Source organism: Juglans regia, chromosome 16, assembly GCF_001411555.2.
Source record: "Juglans regia cultivar Chandler chromosome 16, Walnut 2.0, whole genome shotgun sequence".
NCBI classification, from domain to species: domain Eukaryota; kingdom Viridiplantae; phylum Streptophyta; class Magnoliopsida; order Fagales; family Juglandaceae; genus Juglans; species Juglans regia.
Genome location: NC_049916.1, coordinates 22,386,318 through 22,407,285, shown reverse-complemented (window position 1 = coordinate 22,407,285; position 20,968 = coordinate 22,386,318). Strand labels below are relative to the sequence as shown.

The 20,968-nt window shown below is 34.9% G+C and overlaps 1 protein-coding gene across 1 annotated transcript; it reads left to right on the top strand.

The window, feature by feature from the left end:
* Positions 1–9,364: 9,364 nt before the first annotated feature.
* LOC118344825 lies at positions 9,365–14,782 on the top strand. Its single transcript, XM_035686233.1, has 7 exons — positions 9,365–12,284; positions 12,716–12,870; positions 13,021–13,291; positions 13,374–13,470; positions 13,581–13,705; positions 13,791–13,869; positions 14,635–14,782. The coding sequence occupies exons 1-7, from the start codon at positions 9,365–9,367 to the stop codon at positions 14,780–14,782; spliced, it is 3,795 nt and encodes a 1,264-aa protein (XP_035542126.1).
* Positions 14,783–20,968: the final 6,186 nt, after the last annotated feature.

Here is a 20,968-nt window from a genome sequence, read left to right as displayed (position 1 = left end):
GAAAAAAACCCCTCAGGGCCATCCTCTATCCATACCAACTCCTCACTAGACATAATAGCAAACTGGCCAAGGAAGTGAGCTAATCTGTTTCCTTCTCTAAATGTATGTTTAAGAATCCAATTTGGATGTATACGAAGAATTCCTTTAATATCTTCTATAATCTGTCCATGCCATTCCAAGCACTCCTCTCTATCATTCACAGCTTTAATCACCTCCAAAGAGTCACCCTCGAGCACTGCCTTTTGTATGTTGAGTTCTGCACATAAGCAAAGGGCCCTCCATAAAGCAGTAGTTTCAGCAATCACAGCAGATTGGATACAATCTTTTGGCATGCATAGAGAAACCTGTACATTTCCTTCTTCATCTCTAACTACCACACCAGCTCCCATCTTTCTCTGGTTTGCCTTGAAAGCAGCATCCCAATTTACCTTCACAAAGCCTTCTTTTGGAGCTTCCCATCTGACCATCATTCTCTCCACTGCAGCAGTTTTACTTCGCTCTATCCCTTGCTGTTGTGCTTGTTGGAACTCATTAAGATTTGCTCTTGCTTGCTGCAATACACTCCCAGGGCTAGTAAACTTCCTTTCAAAAATCCACCCATTCCTTCTAAGCCATATATATCGCATGACAGATACTACCATCTCCATACTATCCAGAGGCAATTCAGCTATTAATTTCCTCCACACCTCAGCCAAATCCACCTCAGATGACTTCCACTTCTGCACTGGACTCTCCTTCTCAGCCCATACATCCATTGTTGCAGGACAGCTCCATAAGACATGGCAAACAGTTTCATCTTCTCTTAAACAAATAGGACAGACTGGCTTCTTCACCACCTTTCTTCTGTATAGGTTCTCATTGGTAGGAAGACAGTTATTAAGAGCCTTCCATAAGAAATTTTTAACCACTCCCGAGGTATTAAGTTGCCACAACTCTCTCCACCCTTCTTTGATCTTCCTTCCATCAGATGGCTCCCCTTTTGAATCCTTCTTCCTACTAATATCAAGATGGTAGGCACTCCTTACACTATAATACCCATTCTTAGAGTAAGCCCATATTCTTTTGTCCTCCAACCCATAATAGCTCATAGGGATGTTGCAGATGACTTCAGCTTCCTCCTCATTAACAGTAGCTTTCACCACCTCTCTATTCCACTTGCCATCATTCCCAATCAACTCTGCCACCTTTGCTTCAGCATTCAGAAATTTAATGGGAGACTGCACTCGATGAGATGGTTTATTGGGTAGCCATTTATCACCCCAAACTTTAATATTTAAACCATTACCCACTCTCCATACAAGCCCTTCCTTCAACAATTTCATAGATCCCCATATGCTTCTCCAGATCATAGAAGGTCCATAGCCCAGCTTTGAGTTCAACACATCAGTATTTTTAAAATACTTGGCCCTTAACACCATGGCAGCAATAGAATCTGGTTTATTAATGAGCCTCCAACACTGCTTTGCTAAGAGAGCAGTATTGAAACTCTCCAACTCTCTAAACCCAAGTCCACCAATCATCTTTGCACATCCCATTTTCTCCCAACTAGCCCATTGAATTTTTTTCTCATTGTTTTTATAACCCCACCAGAATCTAGCCATAATACTAGCTATTTCTTTACACAACCTTTTAGGCAACCTAAAAACACTCATGTGGTATGTAGGAATGGACTGAATAACTGCTTTAATTAAAACTTCTTTACCAGCAGGAGATAGGAATTGATTTTTCCAACTGTTAACCTTCTGCCAAACCCTGTCCTTAATTCCTCTAAAAGTATCATATCGAGCTCTTCCAACCATAGTAGGCAACCCCAAGTATTTTTCACAGTTATTTTGCACCCTTGCCCCAAGATCTTGCACAATCCTTTCCTTCTCATCCTGCTTAACTCGAGAGCTAAACAAAATAGTGGTTTTTTGTAGATTCATGCACTGACCAGAGGCTTCTTCATATACCCTTAGGAGTTCCTTCACTTTCAACCATTCAGCCCATTTAGCCCTTGCAAAGATGATACAATCGTCAGCAAATAGGAGATGAGAGACCCTTATACCTCCTCTTGCAGCAGCCATGCCTTTGATTTCACCCTTATCCTCAGCTGCATTAATAATGCTACTTAACCCCTCAGCACACAACAAAAATAGGTATGGGGATATTGGGTCCCCTTGCCTAATGCCTCGTGAGGGATATATAACATCACCTGGCCTTCCATTCACCAACACAGCATAAGAAACAGAAGTTATACATTCCATAATCAAGCCAACCCATCTCTCCCCAAACCCCATTTTCTTCATGACAGCTTGTAAAAAAACCCACTCAACCCTATCATAGGCTTTTGAGATATCCATCTTTAGTGCCATACTTCCTTTTTTTCCTTTAGACCTGGTCTTCATTGAATGCAATATTTCATAAGCTGCTATCACATTATCTAAAATCAACCTACCAGGAATAAAAGCACTTTGATTTTTAGCTATGATCTCATCAAGTACCAACTTCAGCCTGTTTGCAAGGGTCTTCGAAATTAACTTGTATAAGACATTACACAAGCTAATTGGTCTGAAATCACCAACCTTCTTAGGCTCAACCACTTTTGGTATAAGGGCCACATAAGTAAAATTGATGGATTTGTCAAGTGCACCCCCATTTAGAAAACTCAACACTGCATCACAGACCTTATCCCCAACTGTAGACCAAAAAGTTTGAAAAAAGCATGCAGCAAACCCATCAGGGCCAGGGGCTTTCAAAGGACCCATTTGCTTGAGAGCTGCTTCAACCTCCTCCCTAGTGAAAAGCTTTTCCAATTCTTCATTCATCTGTTCAGTGACTCGAGTCCCAATAGATTGTATCCCTTTCAACACCTGATCACAGGAAGGGGCTGCTGTTTTATAAACCTCAGTGTAGTATTGTCTAAAGGCCTCCACTACCTCCTCATTCCCTTCCTTTAATTCTGAGTTAGCATCCAAAACAGAAATGATTTGGTTCTTTTTCCTTCTCTGCTTGACACAAGTATGGAAGAACTTAGTATTTTTGTCCCCTAAGGAATACCAATTCTTTTTTGCCCTCTGCCTCCACCTTATATCTTCTTTCTCCAGCAGTAAGCCTACCTCTTGTTGTAATCTATGAAATTCTGTAACATTGTGTGGCCCTTCACTATCCTGCAGCTCCTTAATTTTCTTGTTCAATAATTCAATATCCTGACATCTCTCCCCATCCCTTCTTCGAAACATACTACTCAACTTGCCACCACACTCTCTCAACATTTTCTGGATACTCACAAGAGGTTCTCTAGCACATTGAGAAGTATCAACCCATGCTGTTTTAATTACCTCTTCACATTCAGCCTCTCTTATCCAGCTTGCCTCAAACTTAAAGGGATATTGTCTTCTTACATCAAGTCTCCTATCCTTCTTCACATACATTAAAATTGGAACATGATCAGAGCTACTTGCTGTAAGCCCTTCCACTTTAGCCTTCCCAAACATAGTAATCCACTCACTGTTGACAACAAATCTGTCCAGCCTTTCCTTTGTAAACGTGTGGTCTGAATGTCTATTGCTCCATGTAAAAAAGCTACCACTCATTCCCACATCCACCAGTTTGTTCATTTCTAAGGCTTCCCTAAAACCCGAGATCAATTTCTCCTCTCTTCTATTACCTCCACATTTCTCATTTTGTGATAATAATTCATTGAAATCACCAGCTACACACCATGCCCTTCCATCAAGTGGATTCAACTGCTTCAGAAGCTCCCACGATTGCCACCTCTTGCTTGCATCTGGATTTCCATAGAATCCAGTAAAACACCATCTTCCATAATCCCCAACTGTAACAGAAGCACTAATATGCCACTGTGAATAACTTTCTATCCCTACCTCATTTTCCACCTCCCAAAACAAAGCTAAACCACCTTTTCTTCCCAGTGGATTAATAGCCAAACACCCTTCCATCCCCAACCTCCTTTTCAACTTTTCAACAACATTAGCTTTAATGAGTGTTTCAATAAGAAACACAATTTTGGGTCTCTTCTTCTTCACCAAAAGGTAAAGATCCTGAACTGTTCGAGGGTTCCCAAGCCCTCGACAGTTCCAACATAAAGTATTCATAATGCCAGGTGGTGCTGCACAGCAGCCACCACCCCTAGTCCATCATCACAGACCATATCATCATAACTTTTCATCTTCTTTCCTTCCATGCGCATATCATCTCCATCCCCCACACACTCAGTGCCTCTCTTAACCCCAGAAATTATGCTAGAAGACTTACTAGGCTCAGGCCTAGTCCTAGCCCTTCTCTTCCATCGTGAAGCTCTTGTGCACTCCTGGTTTTGTTCTGATTCAATGGAGCTTAACTTTCCAACCAGCAAGATGTCCTTCTGCAGCTCATTCACCTCTTGAACATCATTCCTCACACAGATTGGGGCTATAGACATTATTTCTTGAGGTTTCACTCGCAGTTCCTGATTTTCACACAGTTGAGAATACACATCATCCACTTCCTTACCCTCTTCAGAAACTTCCTTAACCCTTCCTTCCTCTTGATTCTCCCGTATCCTCTCCTCAACATTAACTCCATGAACATGATCTGGACAATCACCCCTCTCCTCACCTCCTCCCCCCCCTTTTTGCTCTCCCACCTTAACTGCACCTCTTTTATTTTGAGGAAGAGCTCGAAGCCAAACACCATATTGACCTACACTCCCCTCACTCTCTTTACAACCATCCTTGCCATGGACAATTCTTCCACAGCTAAAACATAATCTAGGTAATTTTTCATACTGAAAAGGTACCCAAATTTTCCTTCCATCCACAGCAATGGTCCTACCTCTGGCTACAGGTTTTCTCAGATCACACTCCACTTTTACCCTCAAACATTTCCCCCATGCCGAACCATCCTTTTGCACATCAACTTCACTGACCTTCCCCATCGAACTCCCAATCAATTCCCCCATTTGTTTATTCATATAACTCAATGGTAGATTTAACATTTGTACCCATAGATACGCATGGTCAAAATCAAACAAGCTTGGTTGCAATCCACCATTAAAGTCAAGTAAAACAAAAAGGTAACTGTCAAACAGCCATGGACAGCCATCAAGCACCTTCCACTTTTCTCGTCGATTAGCAAAGGTAATCACAAAGCAATTACCTCCAATCTCTTGAAATTCCAGGGGCTTGCCAACCTTCCACACTTTTTCCATCATAGATCGAGCAACTTCCTTTCCAATTCTGCGCTCAGAGATTATCTTCCCGATCAAACTTCTATCCCCTTTTTGTTCCATCGAATCACATACACCTCTCCCGATCTCAATCGGACAATCCTCCTCATCGTTCAGCTTCAGTCTCTTCCATACTTCCTCCATTTCTTCCATCACACCGCTAAGCCTGCACTCGCAAGCAAAGAAAAACTTCCTTCCTCAACCGAGGAAGAAGACGTACCCGCTTCACCTCAAGGGGTTCTCCAAGCGGGAAAAACCGTTGAGAGAAGAATTTATTTTTTACTTTAGAGGTTTAATTCAAGCATGTATAGGACTTTATTATACCTATGATGTTTTATGTAATAAAACTTCTTATTTAACAAATAAATGGAGATAATATCAAATTCAAGATCTTGAATTTTAACTTGAAAATCCTAAGTTGAATAATTACAAATGAAATGGTAATTATATATAGGTCTAGAAAAAAAAATCTTTCAGTGAATGTGACACATCAAATTCTGCAGATGATATCCTCTATACACATATTTAATAATAGAATAACTCTTAATATCATGATGCAGAAAAAATATATCACCAACAACACAATTAATCCATAAATATATTTTACATAGAAAATATATGAGCCACACCAACAAGCTGGAGGGAATTAAAAGGGAAAAAATTAAGCAAATTTCATAAAAATAAAATACAAATTAGGCCTGATAATTAATGTTTAGTGAGTAGGTACAACCAATTATATTATCGTATTTAAATAAGGAATAAGTCAGCTAATTTGTTTGATACAATGAACCCATCACCGAGGTTATAGATAAGATCAATATCATAGTAAAAATTATTATAAATTCAATACAAAAAAAAAATATAAGTTAAAAAATATCTAATTATTTATTATTAATAAATAATAGTCAAAATTTTCTTTTCTTTCCATAAAACTGAATATATAATATAATGTAAGTAGGAATATTTAGATAAAAAATAGCTCTAGATGAAAAAATCAGTAATGTCTCTAATAACATCAATATTAAAAATCATTATAAATTCACTACAAAAAAATAATATATGTTGAAAAACATCTCATTATTTATTATTAATACATAATGTTTATATATATGGTACGTACGTACGTATGAGTTCACGATCAGCTGAAAGATAATGGGTAAAACCAAGCAGTACTACTCTCTAAATTAACATGGAAATATTCTAATTGATCAGTAGAGTAACATTACATATATACAAGGGTTACAGCTGGCCTCATCCTGAATGTTGTTGGAAGGCATTTAATTACTCAAATGAACATATAGTAGTGCATATATAAGAGTATGCAGACAAAATATTAAATTATAAAAAATTTCAAAATTTGTTGCTCCCTTTTATTTGTTTAAATAGTTGATTTGGTTGTAAGTTTTTTATTTATACATTTTTTGTGTACAATTCATACTAAAAAAATCATATAATTTTTGTTTATTGTTTATTATCTGTTAAACATAGATATAACATATGAGATTCTAAATGTTATTTTATTTCTTATAGTTTCCTCAACAACTATTCTTAATGCAATAGAAAGTTGACATGTTTTTCTGACCTTTTTTCAGCCTGCAAAGCCAGAGGTTCCAATCTCCGAGTTCATTTTAAGGTACCTTCCGTTAACTTTGTTGAATCTCTCACTCTTATGTATGTGGAGTTTGTTTTTAATGTGGTTCATCGTGTTCTGTGCATAATTTTTCAGTTTTATGCTATTGTTCCGTTCATGGCTAGGCAGATATAGTCAAATGATATGGTTGTGTTTGCTATTGGTTTCATTGATTGTTACATAAAATATCAAATTTGAGATTAGATAATATTATCTTTGGCTTGTGACAGTCATTGGAAAGATATGATGCGTGTATTCTGAGCAAACTCACTAGCGTTGTTCAGATAAACAATTTCTTAAAATCATTCGACTGTTAGATGATATTATCTTTAGCTTGTGACAGTCATTGTAAAGATATGATGATGTAAAGATATTATCATCAGCTTTTGCTCACTCTGTATTTTTAGACTCATGGAAATGACCTATTGAGGTTCATGAGGGTACTTTGCAAACTTTTACAAACCTACTCCAAGGTTTTATAATGTAAACCTCAGTAGTTGTTGGTTTTATTTTGTTCGAACATATATTTAGATTGAAAAAATTTTTGTTGCATATATAAATGAAAAGTGATAAGCTTACATTGATATATCAATACAAAGTTATCATTATATAATCAATTAGTTCTTTTCTATTCTTATAACTTTAGTTTTTGTTTAAAATATTTTCCAAGGTATTGGAAAACAATCTAGGATGAACAATTTGTATAAGGCTTTTTCTTTAGAAGAAGAAAAACATATACAACGAAAAAAGAAAGAAAGATATCTTCAACAAAGGAATTCTACGAATGATACTATTCAAGACGAAGAACAATTTCTCTCCCAACCAATCCTTCACAATGAAACAAATGTGTTAGGAGGAGATATAGAATTTATGCACAATAATGAAAATGTCAGACCATGTACAAAAAGACAACGCATTTCTCGTGCTGATGCTTCGACCAGTGATGTATCTTCCGTTAAACAAATCGAATATAATTCTAATATTGATAATTCCGGAGTTCACTATCAGCAAATAAACACAATTGACATTGTGTCAACAGAATCTCTCTGTTTGGACAATGCTACAATGTCTTTCCCACTTGAGGCAACAAATACATGTACAGAAAATGTACATACATCTGGTCCACTTCCGATCGAACAGGTTTATTGTATATCCTTTGTTCTTATCGTACTTTTCCATTAGTCTTCTTTTTTTTTTCTTTATTCAACATGTTCAATTTTTTATTCAATAGGCTCGTTCTTTTTCTCGATGCCAATCCAACTTTGAAACAAGAATATCAACAAATTCTCGTGGTAAGAAAGATGTATAAAATTAAATTGTACTTCTTTCCATTTTCTTTCTTCCTTATACACATCTTCATTCAATGATACTTCTATTGAAAATCATATCACCTTTAAGAGTTTGCCTCATTTGTTTTATTCATTTTTCCTTCATAGGAAAGCAGCATCAACGATCGGCTGGTCTTAGAAAAATATTACAAACAGTGCCATTTGAGACAACTTTGTTATCATCAGTTCCATTCTGTAGATATTGTGAGGCAAAAAGATTTCAACATGAAACAAATGGTTTTTGTTGTGCCGATGGAACAATTTCTTTAACTACAAATGATGTTCCAGAACAACTTTACGATTTGTTTACTTCTAACACAGTTGAATCTGTCAATTTTCTTACGTATGTGCGTACATATAACAATAAATTTGCTTTTACATCATTTGGAGTTAAATTTGATAGAGATTTATGTAGAAGGAACAAAGGAATTTATACATTCCGAGCTCAAGGTCAAATTTATCATTACATTAACAACTTGGTTCCTCTGGATGGACGTCCTTCGTATCTACAATTGTATTTTTATGATACTGAACATGAATTGGACAATCGTATTTATGACACTGGAAGGTTGGATTCATCAATTATTGCTCAACTCATGGATATACTTCATGTTAATCCATACTCAACATTCTTTCGAATTCTTGGGGATCTGCCCAATTTGGAAAATCACAAAATTCATATTAGATCAGATGTGGGTTTGGATCAACGTGTTTTTAACGCACCGTCAGCTTCCCAAGTAGCAGTTATCTGGATTGAAGATGATGATTCAGAACAATTGAGAGGACGAAATATTGTGGTATTCAATCATGCAGGTGGGAATCATATAGTCCAATATTATTTTGGCTGTTATGATCCACTGCAATATCCATTTTTATTTCCTTTTGGCGATACTGGTTGGCACCAAGGAATATTAAAAGTAAAGAAAGGGGAAAGACTCCCACAACGAGTAACAAGAGCATCAATTGACCCCCAACAATCAATATCAGCAGAGCAACTACTTACAAAGGAACAAGAAGGTTAAAATAATTATTCTTATTCTAACTTTTAATTGTTCTAATATAACAGTTTCATATTTCTGATTTGTTAAATTTATCAACTTACAGTGCTGAAAAAGATTAGAAAAGAACCTGTTGTGTCATGCCGCGAGTACTATTTTGTTATTCTCGGGCCATTTACTGCAGCAGTTTGTTGTTGATATGTACGTGAAAATTGAGACGTCAAGATTGGATTATTTCCGAAATAAGCAACAAGAGATTCGATCTGAGGTGTATCAAGGAATAGTTGACAGTATTTCAATTGGACAAAACAATGCTTCTAAAGTTGGTAAACGCATTATTCTGCCTTCTTCTTTTATTGGAGGTCCAAGAGATATGCGCAAAAGATACATGGAAGCAATGGCTTTAGTCCAACGTTTCGGAAAACCTGACATATTTTTAACTATGACGTGCAACCCAAGTTGGAAAGAAATCTTGGATGAGTTGGAACCACAAGAAGAAGCACAAAATCGTCCTGATTTAATTGCACGTATCTTTAGAGCAAAATTAGAAGAATTGAAGGATGAATTATTCAAACGGGAGGTGTTTGGAAAAGTTTCAGCATATGTATATGTCATTGAACATCAGAAAAGAGGATTGCCACATGCACATTTCTTAATCATATTACAAAGAGATTGGAAAATCTATGCTCCCGAATCTTTTGATGAAATTGTATCAGCAGAAGTACCTGATAAAGATCGAAATTCGCATTTGCACAAAACAGTAATAAAGCATATGATGCATGGCCCCTGTGGAGTATTGAATCCGATCAATGTATGTATGAAAAAAAATGGCAGTTGCAAAAATCACTATCCAAAAAGCTTTGCATCAAACACAATTGTTGGAATCGATTGTTTCCCACAGTACAAACGTCGTGATAATGGAATAACTGTCAAAGTCAGAGGTAAAGATTTAGATAACCGTTGGGTTGTTCCACATAATCCATACCTCCTTGCAAAATTCGATTGTCACATGAATGTGGAAATTTGCTCAACAATCAAAGCAGTCAAATACCTCTATAAGTACATTTACAAAGGTCATGATCGTGTTGCTTTCAATTTAATTCCTGGACAAAACATTCAAGAGATAGATGAAATCCAACAATTTCAATCAGCTAGATGGATTGCTCCACCAGAGGCTATGTGGCGAATATATGGCTTTACTCTTAATGAAATGTATCCATCAGTTTATAGTTTACATCTACATCTTGAAGATCAACACTTGGTAGCTTTTCATGCACATGACGACCTGAACAATGTTCTAAGATCTAATTTCTCGGCAAAATCAATGTTGACTGAATTCTTTTCAACAAATCAAGCTGATGAAAATGCTCGAAAGTTATTGTACAAAGAGTTTCCTGAGGTTTTTGTTTGGAGCCAACAACATAAAATATGGCCTCCAAGAAAGAAGAAAACTGTTATAGGTCGTATTGTCACAGCAAGTCCATTCGAAGGTGAAAGGTACTACTTACGAATATTGTTAAATCATATAAGAGGTCCTTTGTCATTTGACCACATCAAAACAATTGGCAATGTCACTGCACCAACCTTTCGTGAAGCAGCTACATTACATGGTTTGTTAGAAAGAGATACCAGTTTACAAGACTGTATGCAAGAGGCTTCCTTGTACCAAATACCAAACAGTTTAAGACGGTTATTTGCAACAATTTTAGTATATTGTAATCCAACAAATCCTAGAGAACTTTGGGAATGTTTTGAACAAGATATGTCGAGTGATTTCCAAACAAATGATGCAACATCGGCAGATATTAAGACAAAAGTCTTGCGAAGCATCTCTTCAACTCTTGAATCGATGGGAAAAGACATAAACAGGTTTCATTTAATAGACCAAGATGTTTCTTTGGATCAGAATGAAATTCAATTTCGAGAAATAAATGATGAATTTGCAGTTTTGATACCAGAAGAAGATCTTATGGCTTCAATGACTCTTAATCCTGAACAACATCATGCATACGAGTCAATTTTGCAGAAAGTCCTTCTAAATGAATCTGCTGCATTTTTCATTGACGGTCCTGGTGGAACAGGTAAAACATTCTTGTATAAAGCACTTCTCGCTACAGTGAGATCAAAAAACTTTATTGCTCTTGCAACTGCATCATCTGGTGTTGCAGCATCTATTTTACCTGGGGGTCGAACAGCACATTCTCGCTTCAAAATTCCATTAGATCTTGACAAAAATAGTACTTGCAGTGTAAGCAAACAAGGCGCTCTTGCAAAATTGTTACGTCTTGCAAGGTTAATCATATGGGATGAAGCACCTATGTCTAGAAAAGAATGTATGCAAGCATTGGATAAAATGTTACGAGATATAACTGATTCAAGATTACCATTTGGTGGAAAAGTTATAGTATTTGGTGGAGATTTTCGTCAAGTCTTACCCGTGATTCGTAAAGGCACAAGACAAGAAGAGGTTGATGCCAGTTTAGCATCGTCATATTTGTGGTCCACTCTAACTAAGATTAGGTTGAGTGAAAATATGCGAGCAAGATTCGATCCAAATTTCTCAAATTATTTACTTCAGGTTGGAAATGGAACAACACCAATCACAATTGAGAACAAGACAGAAATTCCCAAAGAAATGCTTATTCCTTACAAAAATGATGTGGAGTCCTTAGATAATTTGATCGATGCGGTCTTCCAAGATATTGGCAGTTATTCAGAAAATTTATCCGAAATGACAAATCGAGCTATCTTGACACCAAAGAATAATTCGGTCGATGAGATAAATGCAATGCTCATTCAAAGATTTCCTGGTGAAGTTACACAATATTATAGCTTTGACGAAACAATTGATACATCAGAACAAGGCATCATGGAGGATTTCTTAAACACATTAACACCAAATGGACTTCCACCCCATGAATTGTTACTAAAAAAAAATTGTCCTATCATGTTGCTCAGAAATGTTAATCCTTCAGAAGGTTTGTGCAATGGGACACGTCTTATTTGCCACAACTTTGAACGAAATATCATTAATGCTGAAATTGCAGTTGGTCATCATACTGGCAAAATAGTTTTCATACCAAGAATTCCTTTCTTGCCAAATGCAGATGATAAGAGTGGTTTTCCATTCAAAAGAACACAATTTCCTATCAGATTAAGTTTTGCGATGACAATAAATAAAGCACAAGGACAGACATTAGATTTTGTTGGTGTATACTTGCCTCAACCCGTATTCTGTCATGGTCAACTATATGTAGCATTGTCAAGAGCCAAGACTTCTGCTTCAGTAAAAGTTCTTATAAGACCAGTATCAACTCATGATTGGGAAGATGCCGAAACAAATAATATTGTTTATAGAGAGTTACTAACACTAGCATATCCATCATAAACTTCTGTGAGTAATCTAATTTTAATATATGTCTCTTGATTGAATAGAATTTGTTTTTCCATTATATAATTTCCTCAATTTCCTATTTTATTATTTACTAAAATTTTTTTGTTTAAATTCAATTATTTATACTAATATCTTTTTCTCTTCATGCATGAGTAGCTTTCAACATGCGGACTGTCCATACATCAATCAAAAATATTACTCCAACTACAAGAAATTGGAGTATCAAGATGATTGTTTCAGACAAATCTCCCAAACGTACTGCACAACATTCACCAACAAAATATCAAAATCTGACATTGATAGACCCTGAGGTAACACATTGACATTATTATCATACTTGCAAAAATACACTTAATATTTAGATTACATTACACAGTTAATCCTACATGTATATATTTAATAAACACTATTTTACAATTAATTGAATGCATATAACTATTCATTTAAATAATATTATGCAGGGCAACCGACTGCAAGCAACAATTTTTGGCAAAGATATAGACCTACGTAATGACACATTACACATCTTCCGATCATACTACATTAGCAATGCCTATGTTAAACCTTTGGATGCCAGACATAAAATCGAAGCGCACGAATACCAGTGGATCTTAAATTCCAGAACAATCATCGAAGACATTCCAGATGATGAAGAGGAATTACAACCACCAGAATACAATATTATCCCATTCACCGATCTGCATGACTACAAAAACACTGGATCTGAAATAGGTAAATATCACAATATTTTAAAATTCATTCTTAATACTCTTATTTAAAGTTCACGAGAAAATTTTTTTGCATAATTGAGCAGCTATTATGGCGGTCGCAATACATATGAAACCTCCTAGAAAAATTACCTCAATACATGGGCCAACAAAGATCCAAGAAATATACGTTATTGATCAAAGGTAAACAAAATTTCTCAACTACATATGTAACATTATAACTCTTTAATTACCTTATTCTAATACTATTTTATCATATTATACTTTTAAATAATCTCTCCTAAACTTTTCAGCCTAATGCCTATATGGTTGACTATGTGGGGTCGGTTTGTGGATGGTGAATGTCAGACAATCTCTCATATTATTGAAGCTAAACCAACTCTACTTGCAACACGTTTAAAAGTCGGTTCATACAATGGTATATTACTCAACTTAAAATATCAACATATATTAAATATAAAATATCATTATTTACTAACTATTTTTATTTCTTTATAATATAGGACTCTCTCTTTCTTCTCAACCGACAAGTGTATTTACCTTAAATCCTGTCATCCCTGGTGCAACTCCATTATGCCAATGGTAATTATTTCTTACCTTGTTACATATATAATTTGTACCTATTATAAAAAAAATCTAGACATTCTATACTATATTCAAAATTTTCAAAATATATACACAAAATGCATATTCATCAACTAGCTTTAATTTTTTTTTCTTTTATATCTTTCCATTCATGATTTAACTCATTCCTATTAAATTCTACTAAAATATTAAGGACGATGCTTAATCATGCACTGCTTGAAGAAATCGTCGAAAAAAATCTACATCACACATCAACATCGGCATCAACATCAACTGTTGATATGAAAAACATAATTAAGATTGATGATGTTGCTGACTTCCTTAAAACATTACAACCAATGATGGTACGTCTCTACAGTCTTCTTTAACTTTTTTTCTCTTTACATATATTGCCTAATAAAAATACTACACATGCATACCATTTACAAACATACTATTTACTATTTACAAACATTTAAAAACATATGTTTGTTCAAAATTTTATGCAGAAGGCAAAATTTTGGATTAAAGCAACTATCTGTGTAGTTGATCTCCATCAAATATTCTTCTACATGTCCTGCATTGGATGTAAGAAGGGAACAGGATATGAACAAAATGAAAAATTCATGTGTTACCATTGCAAATATATGAGTAATGCACAACCACGGTATATATGTTATATTCAAATTTTACATCATGAATATAATTTGTTTAATCAATTTTATGTTATATTAAAAATATTGTTTAGTTATCTATACTAAAAAATATAGTTTGTTTATACAGTTGTCGCGCCTACATTGACATTGACGATGGCAATGGACGACTAGGAGCAGTCATTTTTGGTGAAATAGCAGAAGAAGCTCTAGGTTGCACAGCAATTGAACTAATGGAACACACCAGAGAGGTAACCAACTTTTCACTTAATAACTAAGTTTTTAATATGTAAAAATCAATCTTATTTTCCAAGATAGATTTAGCTTTTTCTTAACTACAAATGCCTTAACTAAGTCTCTTTACTGCACGTTATATAGCTTCTGATAAATATGATATAAAGATTATCACATCATTTATGCATGCAGACCATGTTTAAAGAATTAAAAATGTGTGATACTGTGTCTATATATATATATATTATACTGAATTGTGAAATCATGCACCTACGTACTTAGAAGAATTAAAACTGTGTGGTACTTAACTTATTTATTGGTAGCTTTTTTGTTGGAGGCCACCTATTACTTCCTCTAGATTTTCTGATGCCTTCGAGCAACAGGAAAAGACGCCATTCTGGTGTCAAATTATTCTTGTTTGCCTACAATTTTTATTTTTATTTTTATTGGACTGTATTAGCTTTTATTGATCTTGTTAGCATAACAATACCAAGTAAGGGGGTGGGGTGTACATGAGAAGGTGTGAGTAGTCTACGAATGATATTCTCTAAAGTTATACAACAAAAAAAACAATTGAATACCTGTCACTGGACCCCTTTGCCCCACAATTTGAGAACCTAAAATCTTTGATTAATTTAGGATATTTTCTTCGAATGCATTGTCAATGGAACTCACTCCCTTTTGGCTCAAGCAATGCCAGCTTCTACCCATAAAAACAAACTTACTTTAATACTGCTTTAGCATGATTAATATAAAGAGATCACCCATATATATACATATATATTAGCTTAAAGCCAGCATTTAGAGTTGCTCACTCACACACAAAAAAAAAAAGCATACAAGCAGCAGTCTCTAATCTAGCCAAATGGAGAAGGACTCATCACCATGTTTTAGCATTTTTTTTTTCAATTGTTAGTACTGAACAATATGTTTAATTAAGTTTTTTCATTCATACACTAATAATATGAAGGGAGCCTCAATTGGTTGGTCTCCTGCCAAACCATAGAGTTTCCTTCCCTTGGTAGCGACATCTTATAGCAGCAGCACCTTGTCCTTATCTCTAACAAGAAAAGAATATCTCCTATACATGCTCATGTTCTGATCAAATGATCCAGTACAGTAAAAATGATGTAAAAACACTAACAGTAAGTAAATATATACAAGATATGCATAAGATCAAGGCTTAATTACCAAAAGTCAAAGAGGCCCATTTAATCTACTTTTTTGGTTGAAAACTGACCGTTTAATGGACAGAACTGCACAAGATTATAACAATTAGACACAAACACTACATTTATATTTATTCACTATACTTTATATATTCTATATTAACATGCCTATAAATCTTTGATAATCATGCTTATACTCTAAATTTATTTCATGCAGGAACATTTACCATATATCCAAAATATGGCAAAATTATGTTCAAGCAAAAAATGGATCATACAATTGGGTGCAGATTTAGATCAACTCCAAAAACAACGCCACAAAAACTTCAATGTTCTTTCCATAAATGCTGTGAATGAGGAGAACACACCACTTTGAATCCATAACCAGGAAACTTTACTTTCAGTAACAAAAGAAACAGTTATGTAATATCTGATGTAATATTCACTTTCCAGTCTTGCTTAAACGTATAGTTTGTTTAAATCTATTATTAAAGACCTTAAACAATTATAGTTTGCTTAAACAATTAATTATATTATCTTCATAGACCTTATCATTAAATTCTCTTCTTCTACACTATATGTTTATATTTTAGAACAATTAAATACAGGGCAAACGTGCCTCGCACGTCACTTCACCGCTAGTATTATATATATGTATGTATGTATAAGAAAATATTTTTTCCACAAAAGTGGTCATTGAGGGTGGCCACCAATTTTTTTATTATTTTTTTTACTTAATAATTAAGTATTTTTTTTTAATAAATATGTAATTTTTTTTTAAAAAAAATATCTAAATAATTTTAAAAAAAATAGTGAAAGTAAAAATTAAAAAAAAAATTTGAAGTGTTCAGTAGAGAATAAAAATTCTTTCTCTGTGGACATAGAGATATATATATATACTCGCAGTGGGTAACGTCCAAGGGACATTTGCCTTTTTTTTTTTTTTACCTAGTGATTAAAGAAGTGTTTTTTAATGATGTTGTAAATTTTTTATTTTTTTAAAAAATGTTTATGATGATTAAAAGTATACATGAAAAAAAAATAAATAAAAAAAGTGAAATATACATTCAGGACATATTTTCGGATTATAAACTAAATTTGATAGTTTATGTATCATATGATAATATCCTTAAAACTCTAATTATTTATATGGTTTTCATATCTGAAAAATATTTAATAATGACTTAAAATATTTATCTAAAGACTTAAAAGGAAGGATTGAGATTAATTTCTTAAAAATATTTAATAAAATTTGATTATTTATTTAATGATGAAATATTAATCTTTTACAAATTAAATTTGATAGTTTATATATGATTTGTTATTTATATTTTAATTATTTTAATTTTAAATTAGTTTAAATCAGTGTTTTAATAAGAGAAAATATTTATATATAAATTTTAATAAGAGAAATTATTTATTATAGTAATAAATATTACAGTTTTATAATTATATCTCTAAATTTTAATAGAAATTATTTATATAATTTTAAAGTGTGTAAAATCTGCACAATTTAAACAAATTTTAGATCCCAAACTTTTTATTTTACGGTAAAACCCCTGCCCCTCTCTCTTCCTCCCTCACTTTTCTCCCCCCGGATCTCTCTCTCTCTCCTCCCTCTCCTTCAGCGTACGCCGTACGCTCTCCCCATGCCCAATTCCTCCACTGCCCAGCCCGGAGCCGCCGTGCGCCGATGAGTCTCACCGCCCCTTCCACCGGCACCACCTCACTCCGGCGAGTCCCCCCACACCGGTCTCCCTCTCTCATGTTCTCTCTTCCTCTCTCTCGGTAGTGCACAGCCCGAATGGGTTTAATGTTGCTGCGCCGCCGTGCGCCGTCCTCCGATGCCACCACCTCCACGGTAGCCTCCCCTGCCACCGGCCATCCTCCTCCAGCGAGCTCGGCCTCCATCTCCCTGCCGTTTGCCCCCAGGAAGTCCACCTCTCTCTTGCACGGGTTCTTCACACCCACGGCGGAGCTCCACCTCCTCTGGCCACCGCACCACCACCGGGACCTCCTTTGGCCACCGACCACCTCTCGTAGCCATCCCCATGTCCAGCCGAGCCACCATGCATGCTCACCTCTCTCACGCTCTCTCCCTCTCACACACGGCCAGTTTCCCCTCCACCAGCGTGATTTGTCTGGTGATTTTTTTATTTTGTGGTAATTTTGTGGTGATTTTGCTGTATTTTGTGATATTTTTGTGATGAATTTACTGTGATTTTGTGGAAATTTTACCGTGGTTTTGCTTTGAGGATGCAGAGAGAGGGACGCGGTCTTGCCTTCATTTTGCCGTGGTTTTGTGATCACTTAATGGTATTTTTGTGATGAATTTGTTGTGATTTTGTGGAGATTTTGCCGTAGTTTTGTTTTGAGGATGCAGAGAGAGGGACGCGGTCTTGCTTGATTTTGCCGTGGTCTTGTGATTACTGTTCATTACTGTTGATGTTGAACAGTAATTTATAGGCTCTTTTAAGTATAAGGCAGATATTATATATATGGACAAGGCTATGGAGGTCGGGGACTTCATGATCTGCCATGTTTAATTCCTTATACATTGCATGTCTAATTACTTGTCTGTTAAATCATGTCTAGTTGTCACCAAGTTTTGTCCCATTAATTAAAACATGATCCCAAGATATTTTATCTGTGGTGCAATAATATGTGGTTCCTCAATTCTTGGTCCCGAACTATGCAGAAATGGAATATAGTTGGTTCACTTGGCTTGTCAACGTTGTCATGTCCATAAATAATTCCAACTTTATATGTTCAGAAATGCTATATATCCCGAAAATATATTTTGAAGATGTGTTTCGAAATTGTTTTTTTACTTAATAATTAAGAAATTATTTTTTCATGATGTTATAAATTTTTTATTTTTTTTTATAAATGTTTATGATGATTAAAAAAATATATGAAATAAAAAAAATAAAAAATCACTTCTTGCCTGGTCGGTAGACTTTCGGGCTACATCGCTCGATCACTGCTCTTATATGTTTCAAATTTGAATCACTCTCTTGCATTTGTTGTGTGTTAATTGCTAACTAGCCATGCCACCGGTAATGGAATTCCTTATGCATGAGCTGAAGTATGAAGGGTCGGAGGTCCCTTTGCTCTCGGGCTATCTATCCTACATTGGCTCGTCTACTTTTTACTTTTTATGTTTGGTGCGCATAAAGAGCAAATAATATTAAAAACAAGGAACGCCTAAGAACTGTATCACTACAAGTTTGTTGAGTCACTGTTCCTAAAAGCCAAAAATCAAATGGTATATATGGCTACTCTAATGCAGGCTGACTTTGATCAGTTTAGGCAAATTTTGACTTTAGAGTACTTTTGCCTACACCGCTATGGATGCTGTTATAAATTATTACCATCTATCAACTTGATAAAAAAAAAAAAAAATCATCAAATAAAATAAGAAATAATTCATAATCCATTCTCCATAACAGCATTTGATTTACAACTATAAGTTATATCTTTATATTTTGCATAATTATAAATAAGAAAAAATCATAAAACAAGCTGCAATTGGGAGTTGGCAAATTCAACATTTTGGAACGTCCTTATATCATCAGGGAACATCATATAAAAATAAGTTGAATTTGAAAAGTAGAGACCCACAACCAAGTAATGGTCTTACCGTCTTAGATTGTCACTTGGTTGTGACCTATGATAACAGAGAGAGAAGCTGGTTTAAAGGTGGAGGAGAAGAGAGAAGATAGGATGGTGAATACAAAAGGAGATAGGAGAGGAAGAGAGGGCGACATGAAAATGAGAAGGAGAGAAATGAGACGAGAGAGAAAACAGCTAATAATGTAGCCTTATTTTTCCCTTATTTTATGTGTTATGCAGCCTCTGTGTAATGTATGTATGTATGTATGTATGTATAGTTCCAATATTTGAGTCCTTGTGAGATCCTATTCTGCCTTTATTGCCAAAACAGCTAATAATCACATTTTTTGTAGAACCTAAATTTGTGATTGATTATCTTCAGACTCTAAAATCATCCGATGAGTCATTAAGAGAACAGGTGGCTTGTTTCTTTGCTTCATGTAAAGTTACTTATCTGCTTATCAAAAAAAGAAAAAAAAGTCACACTATTTATTTTATATGTAGGACTTCATCCATGTTATTATTGTTACAGCTAGAGAAGGCAAAGAAAAAGGAAGCTGCTTTCATTGTAACATTTGCAAAACGGGAGCAGGAAATAGCAGTGTTAAGGGTAATTTTTTTCATACCAATTTATGGAATTTAATTTTGGATCTACAAATCTCATTTTTTAGCAGAACAGATCTCATTGGGTAGAAAAGAGGAACAATTTGGTGAGATGTCAAAACAAGAAACATAAATAATCCTCATATAGTTATTGCAAAATGTCTCCTTTGGTATGAATGTGTTACAACATAAGTGAGACAAGTAAGATCAGCTTTGTTGACATTAACCTGTAAAAACACTTGGGAGTTTGCCAAAATGAAGACTGCATGGTTCCTTAGCTGTGGAGTTGCCCAGATTTGCAGACACAACTCCATCACAATAAAACATAAGGAATTATTTACCTTTGATGCTACGGCTTCCGTTAATGGCATAGAAAATGCAGATTTCTTCCCAGATCGAATTATTTAAGTGAGCAGATTCCTTCAAAGGTTTCTGTAATTGACACAAAAGGTGTGCGTTCATTATTTCTGGCTCGGGAGAACTGAATATTACCACTCTTTCGGAGGTACATGGGTCTTGGGCATTTTTTTTTTTTTTTTAAAGAGTAATTCTTTTTACTGCTATATATAGACAATAATTACTTATAAAAATATATATATATAGACAATAATTGATCGAGGTTATGTTTTGGGCAAATCTGGAGTTTGGGATTTTCGATCAGGCTTCTGATGAACTTTTATTTTTAGCTATCCCAGTGCCTACTCTTGGAGTTGTTTCTTGAAAAGTATTCTTATATCTCTCATAGCTTGTCTCTCTCTTTTTTATGGTTTTTGTTTGATCTGCTTGTGATTCGATGGTTTTTGTGATCTGACTTGCAATTAGTAGAAACTGGAAATTAAACTC